The sequence below is a fragment of the Excalfactoria chinensis genome, chromosome 12 (assembly GCF_039878825.1).
Source record: "Excalfactoria chinensis isolate bCotChi1 chromosome 12, bCotChi1.hap2, whole genome shotgun sequence".
NCBI classification, from domain to species: domain Eukaryota; kingdom Metazoa; phylum Chordata; class Aves; order Galliformes; family Phasianidae; genus Excalfactoria; species Excalfactoria chinensis.
This window is the reverse complement of record NC_092836.1, coordinates 16,369,651-16,394,857: the sequence shown is the minus strand read 5'-3', so window position 1 is coordinate 16,394,857 and position 25,207 is coordinate 16,369,651. Positions and strand designations below refer to the sequence as shown.

General features: G+C 50.4%; 1 protein-coding gene and 1 long non-coding RNA gene across 2 annotated transcripts in view; both read right to left on the bottom strand.

Annotated features, from left to right (window-relative positions):
- The window catches only part of DNAH1 (dynein axonemal heavy chain 1), a 58,610-nt gene extending 52,833 nt beyond the window's left edge, over positions 1 to 5,777 (bottom strand). Inside the window, exons 1-7 of the mRNA XM_072347867.1 lie at positions 5,531 to 5,777; positions 4,973 to 5,045; positions 2,513 to 2,687; positions 2,073 to 2,220; positions 1,643 to 1,775; positions 938 to 1,099; positions 255 to 504 (exon numbers count right to left, since the gene is read on the bottom strand). Of these exons, the coding sequence (XP_072203968.1) occupies positions 255 to 504; positions 938 to 1,099; positions 1,643 to 1,775; positions 2,073 to 2,220; positions 2,513 to 2,687; positions 4,973 to 5,045; positions 5,531 to 5,743 (1,154 nt within the window). The 5' untranslated portion in view covers positions 5,744 to 5,777. The remainder of the gene's footprint in view (positions 1 to 254; positions 505 to 937; positions 1,100 to 1,642; positions 1,776 to 2,072; positions 2,221 to 2,512; positions 2,688 to 4,972; positions 5,046 to 5,530) is intronic.
- A 15,158-nt stretch (positions 5,778 to 20,935) lies between these two features.
- Positions 20,936 to 24,496, bottom strand: LOC140257891 (uncharacterized). The gene is made up of 3 exons (XR_011905140.1): positions 24,378 to 24,496; positions 21,564 to 21,667; positions 20,936 to 21,135 (listed from the first exon to the last, which is right to left on the bottom strand). It is a non-coding gene; the product is annotated as an uncharacterized lncRNA (long non-coding RNA).
- Between the last annotated feature and the right edge of the window lie 711 nt (positions 24,497 to 25,207).

Here is a 25,207-nt window from a genome sequence, read left to right as displayed (position 1 = left end):
CATCTCCCTCACTGGGGAACACTAACAGATCACCCATCCTGCACAGATGCCACTGGGGCTCTCATCCTACTTACTTCTGATGACTCCCTGGCTAAGAGAGTGGGGTTTGCACATGCTAGAAACCAGGTGAAATCCAAGGGCTGAGCTGGATGCCCCAAATCTGCATCAAATGCCACTCGTGCCATAAATCTATGAAGTCCCACAACATTAACTAGCTAAAGGCTGAGACCCAAGGCAGGTACTTGATATTTTACCTGTTCTTCTTCAGATTGGGTGTATGTAGAGCCCACAGCTTCATTTTCTCCATGCTTGTCTCGCTGATGCTATTCAGTCCATCTGTGGGCATGCAGTCCACATAGAGGTGATACAGCAGCAGCAGCTGCGTCTTTTTACGTAAGTTGTTGGCAGAAACGATTCTCTGTGCAAACACCCGAGGATCTTCAGCCAGAAACTGCAGGTAAACTCGTGGCACCCAGTATTGACATGGCAGCAATGGGGCTCTTCCTGAAAAAGAATGAAAATAAAGCTTACAGCATTCGACAAGGAACACAGAACTCTGAATGGTTTACAGTGCTGACAGCAGCTATTTAATGGACAACGTAACTGGGTCAGCTTAATGGAGATCAAAGTGAAGGACCAGGTCTGAGGACAGCGGGAAGCATGAAATTAGCAGCACCTCCAAGCTTCTCAGGAGGTGAATGTTTGATCTTAATCTGCCCGTGACCCCTCAAAACAGTGCTGGCCCAAAAAGAACGGTGTTTCACTTGTCATGAAGGCAGAGAAGGTGGGAGACTGAGAACGGTTGAGCTTCCATAGGGAAGCCCTCAAATAGGTTTTGAAAATGAGGCATGAAGGTCTCTCTCCTGAAGGCTTTTCAGGACAGGTTAAACAGATACAAGGAGAGATGCTAGCTCCCCAAAAGCATTACTTGCAACACCTTCTGGAGTTATTCCTCCACGGAGGATGGGTCTCCCTTCTTCATCACGCACCAGCCCATTTTTATCTAACTTATGGACCAAGTAGAGCTTTGTCTCCTTGTCATAATCCAGGACGCCAACATCAATCCACTCGTAGGTTAACTTCTGGCTTTTGGGGTCCTCTGAGAAGAGAATCGAGGATTAGAACAGGGTTAGGTTTCTTTTAAACTTATCCCAATAGGATGTTTTTAGCCCTTCTCCTAAGGGCTACATAGCAAATAGACTTTCCTGGTCAGAGTGGTAAGGCTACACTGAAATCAATTTATTAGCTTGAATCTCTGTCAATCTCAGATCAATACTGCTGTGATAACTAAATAACAAACTCAAGTTTCACCACACAGCCTTCCAAATTACTTGCACACACCAGAGCCCTCAATTTCCCTCCTCTGAGGAGCAATCAGGTGCTGTGCTCCCCAGGGCAATTGTACACAGACACACAGCAAGAAGTCAGCCATCTAAAATACAGAACCAGTCAGTCTAGGGCAGGACTGACAGCCATCAGGTCCCTTGGTCTCTTGCCCTGACCTCTGAACCTGATCAGTACAAGCCATTGCTTTTCTGCTGTTCAGAGCTGCATTCATCAGAACCTACACAGTCCCTTCTGCTGAATGGGCCCATAATTGTTAGTGATGCACCACCTGCACAGTGACTCATTCAGGCTTTACCGTGTCCCAGTACATCGTCTGTAGGTAGAAGTGCTTTCCCAGGCACCGGTTTTCTGTCGTGAGATCCTGGCTCCAGTCCTAGAGAGATCCACTCTTCTGGAGTTCGACAGTCATATTCTTCATTGTCAAAGATCTAAAAAGCCATAACATGAGCGAGGAGACCCACTGCTGCTGTCACCACTACTGGAATGCACAAACTACCACCTCACTGAGCTCACATCTCCTGTTTAGTTTCCACATTCAGCAAGTGCCAACGAGTGCCATTTTTTCCCCACCCGGAGGAACTCAGTGACACACCTTTGCTCCATACACACTCCCACTTTAGATGCCATCCTGCCAGACTGCCCCTCTGCTGCCATCTGTCACTCAACAACACAAACATCTTGCGGCAGAAGCAGGGAGATCACAAGAGCCAGACGCACTCTCCTACCTTCAGTGGGAGGTAAATGGGATATTCCTTCCCCACGACAGCTGGCACGCTCCCAGGATCTTGGTGCCTTGGTGTCAGCTGATTGGAGTCTATCCCCTCACTGGCTAAGAGCTGAGTGATATCCAAACTAAGATACAGCTTTCTTTTCCTGTTGGGAATTGGATAGGGGAAATTGACCATTTAATGTTCCCAGAAGGGCTTCCATACCTATAACTCTGCACACCCTCATAACATGATGCTGTTGGGGTCTCCAGCAAGATGCCCTTTACCTCCATTGCCAACCCTTAAATGAGGACTGGGAAGGGGTGGATCCTGGCTCCACCCATTCCTGTCACCCAGGTACATTGCATGCACCTGAGCTCCCCTGGGTTGGCCCTTCCTTCCCACCAGGTGCTTTGCCACTGGTTTAATCTGTGACTGAGCACTTCTGCTTCACTCACCTCTCAATTTCGATACTCCGAGGGCACTGCCCTGGAAGCGTTTGGAAGGCAATCTGTACTTTGGGCTTAAATGACTGCTCAGGGAAATCCGACTTGATGAGCTGCTCAGCGGTTGGTCCAGTCACTTGTGCATCCAGGAGACTCACAGGATCCTCAGGCATCTTGAAAGTTGTGACTGAGAGACAGAAACAACCGGATGAAAGCACCAGGCATCACCCCACACACGTGGCATAGGAGAAACCTCCATTGAGACTGACTGTACTTTATTAGTATGTGGGGCACTGACCTGACTGGGAGGAACTCACTTCCATCCCCAGCTTTGACACACACTATCAATATGATCACAGACAAGTGCCTGTCTGTAATGCATGGTTCCCCCAGCCCCAGGAAGGGGTGGGATTCTCCTGCTCCCCCAGGTTGCTCCGAGAGATTCAGTGGCAACCTGGAGGAACTCAGAAGAGATGGTGATAAAGGGCTTGTGAACCGTGCAGGAGAGAACAAGCTGCTCAGGCCATCTCAAGTCCCTACTCGCACCTTAATTGGGATGAACCTCCCTCTCTCATCAGCAGTGGTTTGAGATCAAAGCCGAGCTGAACAGTTAACAGCCTCACCACTTGGCCAAAGGCTTCCAATGGAAATGAGCACAAAGCAAGAAGTACGTGTTTCCAAGAACTGGCTAAAATTAAACCATGTCATCGATTCCATAAATAAACTAAATTGTTTACATTGCTAAACGAGCTGCAAATAATAGAACAGCAGCAAAGTGGGAATTTGAAGCTTAACCTAAATTAAGTAATTGCATGCAAGCTTTAAAAAAAAACCTATTCCCTAGACAGAGCTAAGCATTGAACAAAAATAGATTTTGGTGGAATGAGAGCTTTTTATCTAATGGTTCTTCCTTGATGTTTGTAAGCACTTGACCATGGAGAAGCTTCAGGTTGTGGCTCACGAGCCAGCGTTGTGGATGTCAAGTCCTGGTGCCAGGCTTTCACCCTGCTACGTGTGCTTCTAACTGCATTGGAGTGAGGCTCATTGGATTCAAAGCAATTGTGTACAGCAGCCAACTGAAGCCAGATCATCCAGGATGATCAGGTACGCAGAGGGTTCTTTATTGCTGCCACTGTGCCTTTCTTATGCAGCCTCAACATGACCTTGTAGCTGTGCACTGTCTGCTCACAGATAGAGGAGGCAGCCACTGAACCAACTCCCTTCTCTATGCTATTCTCTTAGGAAGGACTCAAACAGAGTAAATAGGATCCTAACATTTGCACAGTCTATGCCAATACTCAAGCTTATGATAATTGAGGAATCCCTAAAACATTTACTACAGTTCCTTTAACCTCACACACATCTCTCACTTGGGGTCCTTGCAGAACAGCCCTGATTTATATTTGTTGCCAGGGAGCACAGCTGTTCCAATTTTGTCACTCCATTGTTGCAAAATCCATGGCACCATCCATTCTAGCACTTTGTGCATTATCAACTATTTATGTCAATACTTAGTGTTTCATTTGCATTACATTTCCAGCTTTATGGCTTCTTCCCCCTTGAAGAAGCAGCAGATCATAAATAGAGATCTGTCTCCGCTCGTTAGGGATGAGTCTGTCTTGTCAAGACTCACTTGAGGATGCAATCATTTGTCCCCACTCGTGACAATAAATGTCATTTCTAAGCATAGGAAGGTTGTGTATGTATATACACACACACGTATATATATATATACATATACCATCTTTCTCTAACACTAAAATCCCCCTCTCAAGCACACCTTCTCCCCACACTGCCAGCCTATGATCCATCCCCCAGGAGCTCTCTAAGGGCAGGGAGAGGAGGGTAACCAGACCTTTCAGCTCTGCTTTATGCCTCTGTTTGTGCACCCACGATACACACTCTTGTAAGCAGGTGGGACCAGCAGCTCGGTATGCACAAAGAGCCTTTGCATCTAAGAGAGAACAAGGCACTCTGGGACACAGTTGGGTGCAGAATGAATAAGTGAGAGCAACCCATGATTTTGGCTATGGGTATTCAGCTCCTGAATACTGCTTTAAAGGGTGGGTCCAATTTCACTGCTCTGTATAGGCAGGGGAAGGGCATTGCTGGCTCTATACCTGGTGATAATGGACATATATTCATTGCTCTCCTGGCACATGGCACTGCCAACCACCATACAACAAACTCCCATAGAAAGCAATGCAGTCCATCTGAACCTTGGGGGTGAATGTATTGGGGAGAAAAAGGGAGCGTGGTTTTACCACACAGTCAGATCACTTTGCTCTACCTCTAAATGAAGTTCTCCTTTCAGGGTTATGCTCAGGCATCTTAGCAAGTTTCCTGGCACTGACAGGGGAAAGAAAGCAGTGCACTAAGCTATAGCCTCAGCCTGTAGCACACTAAGTGTAAGCATCCATAAGTGTTATGGCCCATATCCTGCCATGTCACCTCTCCTTTCAGTATATTTACCTTTAGGGGTGTGCTGTTCCAGGTCTGCCTGACTCAGCAAAGAAATGTATGTACGGGGTGCAGCACAAACATCCTGAAATGCAGTGAGAGAAACGTGAGAGCGCATCTGCAGCACAGTGGGAAGGTGGGTTTCGGTGTCAAGACAGAAAGTGAGACAATGAAACTCATTTTACCAGAGCTTTAGGGATGAATGTGACTGTCAGTATCAACCAGGAAAGTCTCAGAGAGGCACACAGCCCTGGAAGCTTCAGCCCAATGCACAGAGAGGAAGGGGATTTGTCAGCAAAGTGCAGCCTGAAGTCAACTTAAAATGTGGATGGAGGGTTGATGAGCACAGCTACATCACAAAGGCACAGACAGCATTGTCCACGAGGGAAGCAGAACATCTATGACAAGGAAAACCCTCAAGGCTTCACTTTGTGAAGGTCAAAGGCCTCTGACAGAATAGAAGGGCTGGGAGCTGGGGTGAAAGCTCTATTTCTCCACACCAGGTGCACCTTGTTTCTATTTCATGTAATAAAGTCCACAGCAGAAGAAAGAACTGCTCTTTGCACTTACCTCTGAGATGCTGGAGGCTTCTGGAGTGGGGACACCAGAATAATAAGCCTTTTGTCTAATGCTCGAGTATTTATTTGCCCCCTGGTTGCAACTATCAAGAAGAAACAAACGCCTTCCTGGTCTGTGGGTCTGGTATGAAGCCTCACGGCTGGTACTGGGAGGGCTGGGTCTCCTGCCCAGGGAATTCATCAAATCCTTATTTGCTTTATCCATCTTCTTAGGAGAATGACATTGCAATGCAATCCTGGGCTTTCTAGAGCGAAAAGACATTGAGCCAGTTAAACACTCCATCCTTGGCACTCCTCCACACCCACCTACTGTGCTGGATATTGTGGGCTTGCTAAGATGAGTGGGTAACAAGGTTGGGTACCATGTGCTGCCTTCACAATCTGGGGGCCATCGGTCTCACACAGCTGGCTGGATGGCTCAGTAACCTTGGGGAAAGAGAGTTTTATTACACCAAATGGGTTCTGGAGGGGAAAACCAGCAGTACACACATGAAAAACCACTTTCCTGAAGCAGCAGGAGCTTCCTGGATCTGTGGCAGCATGCAAAAGGCTGCCAGGAGGATTGGAGTAAACCAGGACTACAAGAGCAATGCTACTTTTGCTATACCAAAATCCCTTAAAAGCCTTGTCACACTGGAGTCCAGCGGGAGCAGGACACAGCCTACATACCAACACAGCAGCTCCCAGATGTGAGGCTTGGCTCTTTCATTTCAATAATTCAGGAGAGATGTTTAAGCACTGCCTGACGAATATTAAAATATAGCCAGCAGCTCCTCTCCTCTCTCTCTCCTCCTGCAGGGGATATTTTTGCTGGTGATCTCAGCTCACAAATAATTCCTATTCTGCCACTCTGGATGCAAGTCCAGGCAAATATTACAGCCATACGGCTGTACTTCATACAAACCTTCACACACAGAGAGATAGTCATTAAGAGCAGCCCTCAGACTTTAGATGGTAAAGCAGTCTAAAGGCTTGTCTAAACACAGAAGTGACTACAGTCACTAATTAGTAGAACTAAAGTGACCCAAGCCCCTCTGGCTCACACACGTGCTGACAGAATGATGTGCACAAAGCAGCCAAGCTTTTTTCCTATAAATCAGGAGTCAAAGCCCTCTGTGGGGTCTCTCAAGGATACCCTGAGTGTGATATGGCTTATTCACTCATTCCTGCTCAGGGCAAGACTCCAACTCCTCACCCAGCCCTACCTGAGGATGTTTGTGCCCTGCACCCTTCCTAAGACTCATGCATATCTGCCTTGCTCACTCCTGGAAGCCAAGTCTCTGCAGCAGGCCACAGCTAATCCTTAGAAAAGATCCTGCCTGATCTTGTTGGCCACAGCTGGTGTGGTGCCTGTCTGGAGCCTTGTTCTCACCTGGAGATTGCAATGAATGGAGCAGAAAACTCTGCCCATCCCACACTCTATCAGAAGGGATTTTTTTATTCCCCCCCTGAATTTCACCTTGCTTTGCTGCCTGCACGAATGGATCAGGTACACACACAGAGGAGAAAGCATTACATGTATGGCTGAGATAAGAGAGAATAACTGTGTGGGTTTATTACTGTAGGTTCAAGCCAGTGCACAATTTTGAGAGGCTGAGTCAAAAAAGAAATCGGATAATAAATCAAGGTTACCATGATGCGAATCCTTTAAGTGACACACAGCAAACAAACAGATTGCAGAGGCCTGCAGGATCAATAAATCCGCTCTCCCCTCCTTCAAGCTAGAAAAATCACAAACCTTTCTCCTCCAAGCTTCTCTTTGGCACAAGAACTGCAACTTCAGACCCTGAAGAATGAATTTTCCGCGGAGGATTTTGGTTTTATTAGTTATTTTATGCTCTGGCCATATCTATTTTAGCAGCCCAGCAGGATTGATTGATATCAGCCAAGATCCATGGATTCCTGATGAATCACTGCTGGGCTCCGTCAGGCCGGTTGCTCAGGTACACCAACCAGCAGCAATGCAGAACAAGGCCCACCTGTGTATCCCCCCTGGGGGAGGTGGCAGTGTGACTATAGGAAGGGTCTGTGTTGGATTTAAACATGAGATCCACTCTCTTACTAAGCTGAGATGCTGTGTGCAGGGGCCTATTGTGGAACAACCAACTCTTCCCCAGCCTCCAGCTGCCCCAGAAGGAAGGGAGGATGTCCTCCCAAATCCTCACCCTAGGGTGGCCCTGGATCCCTGGGCAGAAGGTGAGGTTTCAGATAGATCTGCTAGAACAACAGACAGCACTCAGTGCTTTCTTTACTGCCCAAGAGATGCTGAAGCAAAGCCATGCAATGGCACAAGCCTTTTTTGTGTCCCACTCCAGCCATACGCCACCACTGCTTGGAGCACATCCCTCTGGGCAGTCAGGGCTTGAGCTTTAAGCCAACAAAGACTTCCAGTTTTAGCCACAAGAAGCTTCTTTTTCCTGCCTGAACTTTCCCAGCAGCTCAGTCAGGCTCTCTCACACCTGAGAAGCACTTTTCCTACACACACAGGTGTGCTGCTCTACGGTAAATGGAGGCATCTGTGCCTCACTGTGGCAAAGCTATAATTACAATTACTCGGCAAGTCTTCAACGTCCTGCAGGGCAGTTTGATCCGCCGCCTCTGCGTCCTTCCCTCCTTCGGTCCACAGCGTCAACAAAACGGACTCGGGAAGCCTCTTTCCTTCCCAACAGCGTTAAGACGACATAAAGACAGGAGAAAAGCGCTTCAGAACCGAGCCGACCCCTATAAGCAAGGCTGCTGCTGACCGACATCCGCCCCGCCGCCTTCCGAAGCTCACCGATCCCGGTTCCGCTCCTCCGGCTCTCAGAGCCGACCCGCCGTATTCGCTTCGCGTTGCGCCGCTGCCGAGCGCTTCTAACCGGCGGCCCGTCGTTAGGGGAGGGGCTCCTCGCGGCCGCCTGCTCCGCGCAACCGGCGGCTGAGGCTGGCAGCGCTGTGCCACCTCGGCATCACCTCGGAGCAACCACAGAGCTCCTCTGCCACCCATAGAGCCGCTACTCAGAGCCCAGGCTGCCACCAGTGCTGCCGCAGAGCCACCCTCATTGCCACCAGCACAGCCATAGAGTACCACCCCCACCACCCCCACCTCTGAGTCCCTGCCATCACCCGAGAACTACTGTCACCAAAACACCACAACAGAGACCCCGGTGTCATCAAAGGGGCATAGCAGCTACTGTCAAGCTACCTCAAGGATACTGTCACCACCACAGAGCCACTAGCAAAGACCACCATCAGCCTCCGCCTCCCAGGGGTTAATTATAGCTGAGCTGATGCACCCATAGACATCCTAGGCCACCACACTTAATGAGTCGTACCTCCACCTGCAGAGCATATAATGACCAAATGAGGGGCAGGTGGCACTGGGTTCAGCTGGCAGACACCCAGCAAAGCAAAGGGCTGCAGGGGAAGCATCCTGCCCCCTCCTCACTCAGCCCAAACCCGCAGGAGAGGGACAGGTTCGGATGCTCTGGGGACGAGTCCTCAGCTGCACGGCCAGGTTGGGGCTCCCCGGGTGGCCCCGTCCAGGGGCAGGGGGCTGTGCCACCAGGAGGCAGCAGAGCCCAGGCAATGAGCATCCCACCCTGCCCGGCGTGGGGCTTTGTGTTATCCTGAAGTTTGCTGGAGAAACCCCCAGATGTAGGTTCTCCATTGTGCTGCTAGCCCCGTGCTTTATTTAATCAAGGCTTGCCTCGATTAAGCATAACGTGATTATGGTTCTTCCTGGAGATCCCAAGGGTGGCATCACAGATTGTGACTCTTGGCTCAGAGGACCCAAAGAGCTCCACTGTGCTCTTCTGGAATAGCCCTATGGCCCCTGTAGTGGGTGTGAGTTCACTGCAGACCTCACCATCCTCCTGGTTAGCAGTGCTTCATTTCTGACCAAGCTCTCAAAGTATGACACAAAATGCTTCAGTGATCCAGGAGATGAAAGCAGAGCTGATTCAATTGGCTGGCCCTTCAGAAACCTGCCAGGCCAGAACTGAAACCAGACAGGTGTGCAATTGACCATGCTCTCCATCCCTGTGCTGCAGTCAGGGTTTCATTTCCTGACCTGCCTTCTAAAGGGCCTCATGGTTCCCAAGAGCTTCACTCCCCAGGGCTGCAGCATCCACACCCTGTGCAGTTTCCAAGCTGGTGGTAGCTGACATTCAACACAGCTACTTGCAGTGCTGCTGAGCATCTCTGTGCTGCCCCCTCATCTCAACCTGAGTTTGGATGCTGCCCAAAGCCAGGCAAACCCAAAAAGTTCAGTGCTATCTTTCTTCTGAGGCTTCCTCCTGCTCCTTCTACCACATGCTTTTTCTAGGCCACTACATAGTTGGAATAATACAAGTATAGTTACGTATAGTTGTAAATAGATAACCAGAGGGCATCTAAGAAAAAGACTTACCAACTCTGAAGCCTTCAGTCAAGATGAGGACTCACCACAAGAACTCCAGAAAGAGATGCTGCCCTAGTGGTGGTCAGCCCTTAAATGGGATCTAGGAGAGATGGAGCCGAGTTCCACCCCTTCTGTGAGCACAGCTGAATTACCTCCACCTGTGCTCCCACAGCTGACTCATCACTTGCCTCAGATGGTTAATCAGAGGTTCAGGCTGTGATCAAGGGTTTCCCTTACAGCCACAGACCTTCCAGTACTTGCAGCTGATGCTGAGTGCCCAAGAAATTGGTTCTCCTGGTCAGTGACTTACCTAGGACTGGTTCTATTGTAAGACTGTTTGGAGAGAAGGAAAACACCGCTCTCCCCACCCGACCCAAAAGACCACTGGGGTGGTAAGAGCATGAGTGAGGCTTAGCAAAGTTTTGACCCACGGCGAGGGGCAGCTCTTGCCTCCCCCATCAAATCTGTTTCACTTAGGGGATGGTTAGCATGTGGATTGGCACCAGGAAGGCAAACTGTGATGCATGCTGGTGGTTTGCTCTTTCTGGAAGGTTCCATTGACAAGATCCTGGCTCCTCTGCTTTCTGTTGTCCACGAGCTTCTGCAGCCACCTTTCCTCCCCTCCCCTTTAGCTCTGAAACATCTATTCTAAACCAATAGCTGAGAAAACACCAGGAGAGCGTATTGCGCACAAGTTCACTCTTACAGGGAGCAGCCTTCCTCTAGTTATGGGAAGAACAACAAAATACCATAACGCCCAACTTGCATGGACCTCAGAGATGATGCACTGGTTGTTTCATCACTTGCACCTCTCCAGCGTGGGTGGCAGGCACCTTCAGATTTAGCAGTGTTTCCATACCTACCCCACGCGCGTTTTGCTGAAGGTGTAAATGATCCTCCAAACACGAGGCCACTGGGGAATAAGGCCCTAGATTTCTCTGTCTCCACACCTACGTGTGTTCCCACACACAAGGGAGCATTGATTTAGAGTAAAACACCACATGTTGACAATGCGGGCTACATTTGACAGAAAAACAAGCCACGAGGAAGTGACAAAGCAGGGAGAGACAGGAGGAGGTCTGGCTGCATCTTGCTTGATGCCTCTCTCCTGGAGGTGCAGTTTGACTCTGGGAAGGCACCATCAAGGCAGATCCACCTTTACACCCCTGCTACTTGTTGCAGGTCTTTCCACACCGAGCAGTTGGTTATCTAGTTGGTTATCTTGTGTTCACACGGGGTAGAACTGGTGGAGCAGTTCATACCAGCCAGCTGCAAATTCTTTGCTTTCAGACTCCTCTTTTCCCTGCAATCTCGAGAAATGAATGAGACCTTGACCCTGGTAGAGCAATCTTCATGTTGGTCTCACACTCGTATCCCACCAGCAGTCCAGCTAGATGGCTTCCCAAAGGAATTTCCAAGAAAGGTGCATGGAAAACAGTGGGTTGGCCAGGGAGGTGGCAGTGAGGGCTGCCAGAACCACACCTGTGCAGGAAGGGAGTGATGGTAATGGAGGAGTTAAGCAAGATGAGCTCTCAGCAGTGATGGGCAGCAAAGCTTGTGGTTGGGCTTTTGTTAGCTGAACTGGCCAGAAGCATCTCTAACACAACTCTACCATCTGCTCTTTAGGGCTACAGGAGTGCTTGCTGAGGAAAGGAGGCTGTTGATGGCTGGGACACAAGTCACCCCAGGTAAGAGTAGTGGGTTCTGCCTCATGAGGAAGCCAAATATGCCCAGTCTGTACTGGGGAGGATGTAGCCCAAGAGGTGACATTTCCTGGCACTCTTCAGAAATTTCAGAGTTTCACATACAAACACCCTTCAAGCGTACAAAACACAACACTCGGGAGGCTATAGATAGAACTGCTCTCTTCTAGGAAATATATCACCCGCCTCCAGTGAAACCCATCCCAAAAGAACCGCAAGTCATTTCTGAAAGATGCTAGCAGTCTTACAACTCAGGCTTTCCCAGACAACATGCAGGGATTGAGGTCCTCAACCAGCTAACTTTGTGTGTTCGGGGAGGTCAGGAGGAGGATGCGTGTTTTCTCTTAAATAAGATCTAGGATCTCTTAAATAAGGTCTGGGATTTTCCCCTGAAGCTTCAGGAGGAACACTGAGCTTTGCAGAGAGACAGAGGCATCCCTGCTCCCTGCCTGGACTGATTCGGTGCTCATGGCAGGGTGTGGGGAGCCCTGGTTCAGCTCCGCGTGCTCTGGTTCAGGCTGAGTGCTCTATCTTCTCTCAACAGCTAAGTGCCCACATCATCTAGTTTGGAGTGAAAACGCCGTCCTCTGCTGACAACCAGCATTGCTCAATCTAATGGATTCCTATCAAAGCATTTCTTTCAACCAACTGGCGCTTTATCAAGGAATCCCCAACCTGCTTGGATTTTTTCCACTTGAAAGCAAGCGCCAAGAGCTGGAATAGATTCTCATCTGAACAATAACACTGCAGAAGCTGCACAGAGCAAGGCTTCAGCCAACGGGCTGAACAAAATAGACGAGCTCTATCAAAAGAGATGTATTTCTTTGCACCAGGCCTTAGAAGAAATCAACAGAGTCAGAGATTCAGGCATATCAGTGTGACAGAGCGGTGGCTTTCCACACAAGAGGACAACCCCATATTTTTGGATTTAGAACGACTTTGCAGCATATCTCCTTGACGTTTGTTTGTCGGCTGATTTATCGCACCAAGTGCCAGCCTGACTTCCTGCCATCAGTAACACAGCGCTGTCAATATCTGGGCATTGAGATCATTTGTCTGGCTGGTTCATCTATTCTCAGAGTGCTTTCTCACTTAGGAGTGAACGCTGCCATAAAGAACTGTCTCTAACATACAGCGAAACCATTAACAACTACTGGTGGAAAGCAATGGTGCAATAGAGCTGCTGGTCCCAAAGCACCCTCCCACAATGGCCAAGGAGACCAGCCATGGTTATCAGGCCCAGGTGCCAGCTCCCCCAGCACTGCCATGTTACAGGGGATACCAAGGTCAGTGTTGCTGTAAGTGACTTGTGCCAGCCTGACATGAAGCCACATTTCTGGGGTCTCAGCAGGGAAGTGAAGCTTCAGTTGAAGCATCACCCTTAGGAGGTGCCGACTCTTTTGCCTAGTGCAGGGAACAGAGCCTGAGAGTCTGAAAGGAGCCATGGTCACGTCATTGCTTGAGGGAGATATAACTGGGCAATCGAGACAGAAAAAGTACAGCTTCCAAAGGCGTATCGTCATCCAACTAATTCCTGCCTCTCCCCCTGCTGCCTCCTCTGCTGATGCTCCAGTCCCCACTTCAATACCTGCCAGGTCCTCTTAGAGAGCTGACATTTCCATTCCTGACATTTTCTGCAGCTCCATCTGGGAATTAATGGCCGGATATTAGCAGCGATGGGGCCGTTTATCATAATTAGTCTCATGAAGCTACGAAGCGTCCAACTATTTTTCATCAGCACCGAGGAAATAAACTGCAGAATCCAGTAGATGCGACGGACGATTTATTTATTGATTGATTTATTTTGGTCTGTCAGGATGCGGCTTTAAAGCTCGCCGAGATGAGCAATGCTTCTCCAAGGCGATGACGACAGCGAGGCTGCTCGCCTTGGGTGCACAAGCAGCAGGAAAAAGGCCTTGAACCTCTCTGAGGCTGTAAGGAGGCATTTGGTACCCTACGTCTGCTCTACTGACATGGAATAACAAGTGGCTACTGGTTGAGACCTGCCATGAAAAGCCCAGGAGGAGAGAGTCACCGGCTACATCACGGCATCAGGAATGGAAGACATCTCAAGGTGTGCTTTTCTTCTCCATAAGGAAAGAAAACAGTGAGTGCAGCTGACCCTGCAGAAGATGGGACAAGGACCAACACCTCCAGGACTGCCATGTGGAGGGCCATGCCAGGTGGTCCTGGCACCATCAGTTCCCTGCTCCGGGGGGAGGTAAGGTTCACCCTGCGATACCTCACACCTGTTGTCCTTTCAATTTTAGGTTTTAAGGACCAATGCAGTAAATTCCTTGTGTTTCTTTGAGGAACATATTAAAGCTTGCATTCCTGCATGGGGACAGCTGCCCAGGTCCTCCATACGCTATTATTCATCCTGGTGGCTTGCTTTGAGTAAGAAGCCTGTGCTGTTTTCAGTAGCTCTTCCACCAGCTGATGAGTCTGGATGAGCACTTTGCATGGACGGAATGGGAATAGATGGGATTGCCTTGGATGAGCAGGCTCCGTTTCTCTTTTCCCAAGCAAGAAGTGGTGGTTGCAGGGCTGTGGGCAGCTGCTGCCTGCAGTGATGCACAAAGGGCTCCTGGGGCTCAGCGCTGCCCTTCTGTCTCTGTGAGTACCACGGAGTCCTGCTCTATCTCTGCCATCCAGCTCAAGGCTCACCTACACAGCACCACCTCCTCTCCTGCAGGCTGATTATCAAGAGCTTTCTGTCCTGAGGTTTGCTATGCAAACATTGAACATTTGTGTTTAAATACTGTGTTTTTCTGCTGATGTGAAGCTGGTAATTACAGCCAGATGGGACCTGGCTCCCAGGCAGACGCAGGCAGGGCCCACACACTGCAGGGTGGTAGCTTTGTGCAGCCATGTGGCCAACCAGCAGCAGGAGTATCAGAAAAGCTGAATGTCATTAAAAACAACGCAAAAAAGATGCACGTCCTCCAACAACAATCATGTCATGAACAGTCCAAATGCCTGGGATGCTGCTACCATCTGCCTGGTGTAACTCCTACCTGGGGAGCTGCTTCTCCCTCTTCCCGTGCTGTGCACGCTTCTGATTTCTCAAATCTTCCCCCAGAATTACAGCGGTAGAGCTGCCCAAAGAAACTTATTTCTGCTGTCATGCACCCGAGAAGATTACTGTCTGCTGGGAAGGGCAGAAAGGAAAGGGCAGGGACTCACCAGCTCTCTCCTTTGTGCACCTAATTCGGCATGCCATTACCAACTCTTGTTTATGTAGTAACCTTATCCAGCGCCACGTGGGTCTAGGAGTCTGTGTTGTACTGCTATTGCCTTCATGAATAATGGATCCCCTTCTACCTTCCCTCTCCTCTTCCCTGTTAGATCCCATTTCACGTTGGGCACGTCTGGTGTGTTTACTGCATCTCTAGGGTTGATGTGAGCTCTGTGATTCTCAGCTCCAGTTCCTTCCACTTCCCAGATGCATATGATATGCGAGAAGGTACCAGGAAAAACTGGAAGGGCTATTAGCAGTGGCACGTGCAGCATCTACTCCTTGGGTTTTATAGGGGGTTAAGGTATTTCTATTGCTTCCAGTCAGGCTGTGAAGCTTCTCATGCTAGGGCCACAGCCCTTCTAATTCTTCAGTGGCCCTGGCCAGCTTCAGTTATCTGTCCCCCTGTGCCTGGCTCTTTTTTGTTTAACGCACAGATCTTTAATTTCAATGTTAATTACACAACAGAGCTATTTTCTAGAGGACCCCGCTTCATCCCGCACACAGGACATGCACTGAACAAACATTCTCACAATACTTGGTTTCCACGGCACTGTTTGGAGCTCGGAGCCTCAGGCAGAGCTTACTGCACATCATTCAGTCTCTGCTAAGAAGGTAAAATTATTAGTCTCCGAAAGAGCTTTTCAGTCGATCTCACTGTAGTAGCTGAATGCTTCGAAACTGGTAATGATTTTGGCTTCGCAACTCCCTTGCTATAGGATGGGGCTTTGCTGTGTTTGCTTTATAGGGAACACTTGAGACCAAGAGGGTTAAAAGGAAGAGATCTGAGGGTGTGCTTAAAGAGGGTGAGGTGCCCAGTCTTTCTGAAAGTCAGATGTCCCATGACAGGCACATGGAAACCATCCTACCCAGCCTCGGTGCACCCACCAGCACCAGCTTGTTTCCCACAGACTCCAAGGAGGGGGCATCAGTCATTCAAACATCAAGAAAGCAATTCTGAGGTCAAGCCCGGGCAGAGAGGTAGCACCGAGCATCTGGCCTGTGTCCTGGCTGCAGGACCAGAGCCATATCCATTCATCACACAGGTGGTGCTTAATCCCTGCTGCCCACAGCTGCTTCTATAATCCCAGGCAGCATTGACTTTCTCATCTGTAGTCCAAGAAACCTTTTGTCATCAGACTAGAGACCACCGCAGAGTTCCCTTTTCCTCATTGCCCCTAGGAAGGGCGTTTGGCTTTTGTTTGGGTGAATGCTTTCCCCATTCAGGATGGGAGTTGGGGAACATGACACGTGTTTCGGGAGTTAAATCCACTGCGAGAACAGAAAGGATCTTCATCCCCAAGAAGCTGATCCATAGTGACAAGCAGGGAAAAAGGAAAATAAATGAATGAATAAATAAAATAAAGGAAGGAAGCTGGACAGAAAACAGTTTGCAAGGAGCAGACCAAAGGCAGGGCTGAGAGCGGAGCCTTCCCTCCCTCCTTCCCTCCTCCCAGCCCTCCCCATGCTGTGCACAGGCTGCAGGGCCCTGGGAGGCCCCTAATCTACTTTGCGGTACAAAAAGCCCCGTCTGCTGCCTTTCCTTTTCTTTTTTCCCCCCCAGTAAAGCTGAAGTGGGGATCAGTTTCCAGGCAGGGAAGGGAACAGAACAGGAGCCAAAATGACCCTGCAGAGCATCCAGGGGGATGCAAGGACAGAAGTGACCTTTGGGTGGGTTGGAGACATGGGATGTTTGGGGTCATCACGGTCCTTGCCTTGGTGTTTCAGTTTTCCTAACTTACTGAACTGTTATTCTCCTTGTTTAAGGAGAGGCTGCTCCAGAGCATCCCTGCTCTTTTGCTCAGTGCCTTCCTCCCAAACACTACTGAAGCTTTTCTAGAATGCCTACATCTCCCTCCTGTGCATGCATCCTCCCATCATTTCATACAGCTTTTCTGCTTCTCATGTACTCTTTCCTACACCCTGAATAGTGACACAACTAGAGAAAAAACAACCCTTGCAGGCTCTGTTTCACAGGTGTGGAGGTGAAACAGGATCTCTGGCTTCTTCCCTACCAAAGAGGGGTTTTCTGCACAGATTCTTAGTGAGAACTCAGCCTACCAGCCCAGCAAAATTAACCATTTTCTGCTTCTGTGGGAAGTACTGCAGGCCCCCTAGGGCTTCAGTTACCTTTTTGTGCCTTTAGCTAATTGGTGGTTGATAATCATCTGCAACTGCTACAACAAAGTGCACCTCCTCCTCAGCCACATCCAGCTGATACGCTCCCTGTCTATCACAAAAGCCTTGGCTGTACTCTTGCATTTCACACTGTTGGATTTCAGCTCCATCCTGTGTCTCCTGCTCAAGGTTGTCTGCTGCTTACAGCCAGCTCTCCCTTTATCCTCTGCATTCAGAGTGCCTCCTCTTTGGCGTCATCAGCTGGCCTGACCTGAGCGCTTCCACCGCTCATGACAACATCATTCACAGAGAGAATAAACAAGATCGATCCCAGGATTGATTCCAGAGGAACTCCAGTGGTGAACTCTGTCTGGTCTGCTACATCCTCCTTCTCAAGGTGCAGCTCCTGTACCTGTCTTCTATTCCTTACCTTGTCTTCGGTGTAATTAGTACTTTCTCCATTAGCACAGCTTGCTGCATTGGTTTAGAAGTTTTCCTAGACCAAAGGATTAGTTACCAGAGATGAGCAGGCTGTGTCTTAGTTCAACACTTACTGTGTCAGGCTCAGCTGGGTTTCCTCCAGCCATTAAGCCACTCTGCACTGCAGGTGTGTAGTAAAGCTTTGCATGCTGCTGACCCATCCTACAGGCTCTCCAAACCCACTCCCACATCCCCCCAGAACAAAACAAAAGAAAACAACAAGGGAATTACATTAATAACCTTCAGTGCAGTTCTTTCCCTTCTGTGACAGGGTCTGTCTCTGAAAATCTTTGGTATATAGCCTGCAACTTTGTCCTGGTCATTGTTAATACTTACAACTTCACACTATCTTCCTCCACCCTGCGTGCTGCCCCTACATCCAGCAGCCTTGGTTGGCAGCCATAACACAAGCACCTGCTGCCTAGCAGGTCTACTATGTTGAATTCCCCATGGCCATACCTGGAATCAAGAATCATTCAGGTTAGAAAAGACCTCTAAGATCAACTAATCCAACCATCCTCCTACCACCTACATTGCCCTCTAAGCCATGTCTCTGTACCACATCTACACGTTTCTTGACAACGCCACCAAATCCCACCTGCAGCCATCACTTGGGGTTTGGGACACATTAATGCTTTGTATTAGCTTTGCTGGTAGACATGCAAGCGCAGCACAGACCTTCTTCTTCTGGCCTTAGGTGATGTTCCCATTGCAATTCAGGCTTGTCGGATGCTCTGAGCAGAGGGGACCATGCTGGAAGTGGGAGCCACCACCTTTCTTTTGGGTGTGAAATAATAAACCATGCCCTAATTGAATTCTTAAACCCACACCCTCAAGCTACTACAAAAAACCAGACCCACTAAGGCTCTGGGAGTGGGGACAAGGGGGTAAACCAGACAAGAGGGGCACTGCATGTTGTAGGGGATGCCCATGAGATGGCCGCCATGCTGTTGCTTGCAGCAGGCATGGGCCTGGTGCTGGAGGTGTCTGTGCAGAACCGAGGCCCATGCAGAGCTCTGGCCTCCCTCGATCTCCCCACAGTCTCCTTCTTGCCGTGGAAATAAATTGCTTCGGATTCCTGCAACTCAGGCAGAAAACCCGGGCCCCTTGCTGATAAAACCAGGCGGCCTGGACAGCGTTGCCATGGCAACCGGCACTTTCTTCCCCATCCTTTTGTTCGGCCTCAGCCCCGGACTTTTGTACCCAGCCGTAATGGGGCCAGGCTCTTGGGATGTTTACAGGGTGAGGTGAGAGGAATTTCATTCAGCCGCGCCGTGCTTGGCCCGTCTCCTTCCGCAGGGCGAGCGTGGAATGTTATTGACCGGGGCCCCATGCAGCGAAGGAGGCACTGAAGAAAGCACTTTAGACTTTTGGGCAAAGAAAAGAAATTCCTGCCCTTCCCCATGCAAACATACCCCACCTCCCTAAAAAGCTCCTTTTGTTCCCTTATTCCACTTATTTTCACCCACTCCTGCCTCCAGCTGCACAATAAACCCTCAATGGCTGCACAGAGGATCACCGGAGCACCAAGTGCCCAGAACCAGCCCTGGGCCAGCAGCAGGCACAGCGCTGAGCCTTGGGAAGGGTTAAGTCCATCAGGACCCACAGGCTGCTGAGAACACAAAAGGCTGCTCCGAGATCCAATATTGGAGCTCCCAGGGACACCACTGAGGAATTCCCATTAGTTAGTGTTTGGGGAAAGCCTTCCATCAAACACTGATTTGCTTTTCTCCTGCCAGGCACCGGCAGAGCTGCTGCAGCCTCCCAGTCCGGTGCTGCAGGGCAGAAGCCACACAGGTGCTGCCTGAGCTTTGCATTCATCTCCAAAACCTGTGACCAGAGCCACGGTGGGTTGGTCAGTGCAGCTCACCCTTAGCACAGCTCTTTTCCTTCCTCCAGACCTCATAGAAGAAGGTAAATCATAGAATCTTAGGCTCATGGAATCATTAAGGTTGTAAAGACCACGAGGTCATCGTGTCTAACCATCTGCCTGTGATCCTTCCTAGACCAACCACGTCACTCAGTGTGACATCTCTTGTTTCCTGGAGCACCAGAGACGGCAGCTCCACCACTTCCCTGGGCAGCCGGTTCCAAGGGTTGGCTGCTTTCTGAGGACACATTCTTTCTACTATCCAACCCAAACCTCTCTTGGCACATCTTAAGGCTGTCACCTCTTGTCCTTGTGGCTGGTAATTGGTGCTGTTGGCTTCCCTTCACCCCTAGATACACCTTGTGGAGTTATTCTGTCCCAGCTGCTTCATCAGGAGTCTAATTACGGGGAGGATCCAACCCCATAGGTTTGCCTTTCAGCTGCAGAGAGATGAGGAAAAAGATTCAGACACCTGTGTTCACAGCACTTGTCTTTGAGACTCCTCCTCTTCCATCACGTCTAATTAAAAAGAAACAAATATATCAGCAATGGATTCAAGGAGGAATCAGCGAGAGGGGCAGAGGAGAGAAGAGACGGCACAGACAAGGGAGGACCACAGACACCTTCTCCTGGGACTACAGCCAAGGAAAACCGGAGCCCGGGGTGAGCACAATTGCCTCTTGGCAAAGGACTGTTGAGTTGGCACCATTTCAATGCTGCTTGCCTAGAAGGCATGAAAACCCATCTATAAAGGATGCTGGGAACCGAGTGGAAACAAAACGCACACCAGCCATGAATAATGGGGCAAATGTGTCAATGCAAACAGAAACATGCTGCGACCCTTCCCTCAGCCCAGGCTTCGCAAACTCCTTCTGAAAGCCTCTGTTAAGGTGAACCCTCCTGGGTCACAGTCAAGCAGAGTACGTCCACAGACATAATCAGGTTACCCGAGGATTTAGTTTCCAAGTGCTGGTCCCCTTTCAAAAGGCCAGAGTGACAAATTCCATGGCAGCAGCTCAAGAGCTTGCAAATGGCTTCTGAGCACCCCCTGAGACTGAAGCCACACTGAAAGAGTCTCCCTTTTTCATCCCTAGGAGAGTTAGCACTCACGTTACCTGGGTTTTCATCCTTGGAGGAGGACTCAGGAAGAGGAAGCAGACACAGGATCTCTGTTAAGGAGTGGGTGTGAAGAAATGGGGCTGTCTGGAAATGCATAAAGAAAAGGGCTCCAGAACGTCACCACAAACACATCACTAATTGGCAACATACTTCATCAGCTATTTGAAGAGATGCCCAAGAAGTCCGTGCTTCTCTCCTGCATGAACAGAACACAGACCTGGTTAACACGTGGCCATCCAGCTGCCTTGGCTGGGGGGCTGATCCCAGAGCTCCCAGCCTCAGGTTACCTCCCCAGGGAAAGGCTGCTCTGTGGCAATGTTCTTGGAACATACAGCAAGGCAGAGCTGTCACAGCCCTATGGCAAAGACCCTCTGCAGACCCAGCCCAGACCCTCTGGGGGTCTCATGGGCTGCTCCTAAAGGTATCCTTCATGAAGATGCAGGGTTACTAGCCCTGTTTCTAACCTCATCTTGAAGGAAGCAGTTTTCTTTCTCCATGCTTTCAGCAGGCTCTGGGTGAGGCCCCATTGAGAGAGAGGTGATGCAGCAGCTCCAACGATGCCTTTCTTCAAAGGCAAAGCTTTCCACTGCGGCTAACTCCAAACTGCTGAATGTTAGGAGAGGGAACGGTGGCAGGATGGAACAAAAGTGGTGCCAGTGATGTCTCATCAGGCCAACATGAGCTTCACCTGTCAGGCAAAAACAAGAGGCAGCCGAAGTACCAGCTAATAGGCTTTAGGACACACAAAGCAGCAGGAAACCCGTTTTTCTCAAGCCGCCCACATGCCAACACTGATGTAGCCTTGAGTTTGTTGGGTTTTTTTTTCCCAGCTTTGTGTTGGAGGAAACAAAAGTCCCTCCTGCAACCCATCTGAACGAGGAAAGGGAGATTCAGTGGGGGTGCCTGGTGTTACCACACAGCCTGGTGGAGATGGAGTGGGGAAGAAACCAGCGTGGGCCCAGCATTGAGCTGAATTTTGTGCTGCTGTGGATGTCGCAGGCTGGGACACGAAGCTGGGACACGGCTGTGTTGTCTTCTTGCTTCTGCCCAAGCACGCACAGGGCAGTTCTGCATGGGGCTCATTGGAGGTGTTAAATGCAGCCAGTGCTACAGCACCTGCAGCTCTGCTGGAGTGCAATGCGTTTCTCTGCTTTCAGATATGAAGCGCAGCGAGATCCGTAAGTCGGAGGCTTCAGCACAAAACTGTTTCCTTGGGATCACTGCTGGAAAGAGAAACAGAGGGATATCATCAGAAATTCCTCGCTCAAATACAATCCGTATCCTCAACCTTCAGATCGATGAGAGAAAAAGAAATCCATCCAATGACTTTCCTCCGGCACCGCAGAGCGCTCCGGGAGATGATTCAATAGCAGCAGCTCTGCCCTCCACGTGCTGTGTTTGTGCCTTGCCCTGCTGGGTGCAGCTGCTGCCCCAGAGCTGGGCACTCACTGCCTCGGTGGGCGACGTGCTCTGTGAGTGCTACCGGTATAGGCAAGTTGTTGCTGCTGCTGCTAATGAAACGTACTTGAAGACGAAGCAGTGTCAGCCCTCGAGCAGATGACACACTCGATGTTCAGAACCCACTTCTATCCATATCTTCTGGGCTATTCCAGCTCATCACCTCCAAGCTGCCTTTTTCCACCAGCAGCAGCTCGCTCGGACCCCAAAATCACAAGAGATCAGTGGTAATAAAGGCAGCAAATCCCCTCTTTCTGGCTTTAAGCTCGGCCTTATGCTGCAGACAACACGGCGCATCGCTTCCACCGCCATCCATCAAGGACAGCCCATCGCAGCCTCCGACAAAGCCCATCATTTCAGCCGCGCGCTTCCATCGCCTCCAAATCAGCGGCTGATGATACACAGAAGTGTTGCAATAAATGTTTATGGCAGCGCTCCTGCGTCTCCTCAGCCTTTAATTTCAACGGGTTGCTGTTGAGCAGCATGTTGAGCAGCACCCCTTTGCATCATTACTGCTGTATTGCAAACAGCTTGTGCCGGGACCGGCTCCAGCCCCGCTGCCGTGCAGATCTCTGCTCGTTAGAGGTGCTCATAGATATCATCTTATAACTTGTAGAAACAAATGGTTTCCTCCAGCCTCGAGCCAGTGTCCTGTGCTGAACAAAGAGCATATGCCGTGTATATAGTTACGTGTAGATAAACGCCCTGGGTGGAGTTTATTAAAACATTTGCCCACCTCGGTGCTCCTGGGTGAGCTCACGCCATCAGTTCAGCTCCGCGCTGGCTGTGAAAGGCAGCAATTAAACATCCCCTTAAAGCAGCACGAGGCCGTGTCTCTGCCAGCAGAGCACAGAGAAGGCAGACTGAGCAGAGAAGCCAACAGTCTGAGGGCATTCTCCCACCTGAAGGAAGCAATGCAACAGCAGAAATGCTGCCGGGGAGGTCAGGACCTGCTGGTGCAAGATTCCGTGCAAACAGCCATCACCCACTCTTGTTTTGGGCCCAGCAAGTCCAGCTGGAAAGCCCAGAGTTCCTTCTCTGAGGAGAAATAAGATTGCTCTCTTCTGCTGTGTGATGCTTTAGGAAACTGGGGCCCTGCAGCACCTGCTCCTCACTGGGCACATCCACCTTGCAGACCCCTCAAGCACAGAGCTGGGAATCCCACCTCCTCATGAGGGTTCCCTTGAGGAGCAGCCCATGAGGTCCCCAAAAGGGGTTTGGGTAGTGTCTGCAGAGGGTATTTTCTGCTGGATCTGGGGGAAATGGTCCGTGCAAGGAATCCCAGGCAGAGCTGAGCCGGGCTGCGCCAGGCACTTCTCAGCCATGTCCTCCTGCACATCCCAGGATGGGCTGAGATCCCAGTCCTGGCTGTGCCTGGTGTCCCGCTATGAATGAGACCAGCTGGTGGGCCCATGCACAGCCAAGGCATTTGGGAAAGAAAGCCCCAGAACTGTGCAGGTGACCTGGACAAAAGCCTTTCATGGAGGAAGGGCCAGGTAGAACTGTCCTCCCACCACCAGGCTCAGAGGGAAGAAATATGCTACAGGAGTTGGGCAAGGGAAGAACCAGGGGTATTGCTCTGCAGCTCACTGCACGTGTCCCTGCAGAGGTAGTCTCAGCCCATGGAGCTTGGAGGGAAGGCTCAGGAGCAGCACAAGCCCCATGTAGGGGCAACAGGGAAGAAAAGCTGGTGCTCTGCTTGCTGTGGAGATGAAGTTCACAGCTCAGTTGTCAGCAAGGGAAGGAAAAGGGGGGGGGCTTCCTGGGAGAGGGATGGAGCCTGTGAGTGTGGGTCGTTAGCCTTCTGCTCACATCGGCGAGGGAAAGCGGTTTCATTTGCTGGCCTGATTGGACTGATGAGATTTCCATATTCTTCATTAAGGGGCTGCCAGCAAGCGTGGCTGGCCTGCCATTTCCCATTACTCACAGCCTATCCATTATGCAAAAGGAGAAGGGAAGAGGAACGAGACAGGAGCCCAGATAGAGGCTGCAGGGATCCTGCCATCCTCAGTGGCACAGGATGCTTGGCTCATGCTGATGCCTTTCTTACCTCCCTTGCAGCTTTCCAGGACCTCCTGGGGCTGAGGCTTGGTACCACCTCCCCCTCCATCCCTCCCCTCCATCCCCAAGGGCACAGCACGCTGTAGTGCCATTCGATGGGATGCACGTGGGCCCAAGGCAGGGATGTGCAGAGGACGTACATCACTCCTGCCTGACCTCAGCTGTCACCCACAGGCTCTTATCTCTGCAGGGCACAACAGCTCCCAACCTGCCTCCCCTCCAGCCCCATCTCCCCTTTCCACTCAGCACAAAAGTGACTTTGCAGCAGTGTAAGACCCCTGGGAACACAGTGATGCTCCTTGGTTATCACAGAACCATTACGGTTGGCAAAGACCTCTACTGGTTACCAAGTCTAACCACCCACCCATGCCCACCCACCCCCTAAGCCACATACCTCAGTGCCACACTGACCTGTTCCTTGAACACCTCCAGGAACGGCGACTCCATCCCAGCGACACAACAAGTGCCCCTGTCCCTCCCACACATACAGTGAGACCCCACTAACACAGCCACACATACATCGGCTTCAGGATGAGAAACCCCTACTGAAGGCTGCAGGGAGGGGAGGGTTAATTACCCATCCCAGTGCCACCGTTAGGTGCTCATTAGCAGCGTGGGGCACCCAATACCTTCCTCCCTGGCCAAGTTCCAGCCTGGCAGTAGAAGCTGCTGAGCAAATGCAATTACAGCAAACAACAGCCACACGCACAAGCGCTGCAATCCACACCTGGCACTAATTAACTTAATTAGCCCTTAATGAGCTACACTGGTCGGAAGGCCTATTTTTACTTAATTATCCCCTAATGTGCTTGGCAGAAAGTGGGAGCTCTGATGGATGGAGAGGCATTGCCTGACTCCCTATGCTCCAGCCTGATGCTCCATCATCCTGTGCCCTCAGCCAGCCAGAGGGGCTGCCTGTTACTGGGGTGGAACAGGGACAGAATAGAATAGGATGGGATGGGATGGGATTGGACAGAATGGAATGGGGATGAGAGAGTGCCCAGTGCCCCATCAGCACCAATCTGGTACATAGTGTGGCAGAGGTGAATTCTGCCTTGGTGTCCCCAGGTGAAACCAGGTGATCATTCTGGTCCTTTTCAACCCAGATCACTCTATGATTCTATGGATAAGGCTGGATACGGGGCAGAGAGGATAGGAAATGGGGTTTAGGGCTTGGCTGGTGTATTGTGCTTTCTGGGGGCTGGCAAATGTTGCTCCTGGGAGCGGGTGGCCCCTGGGGG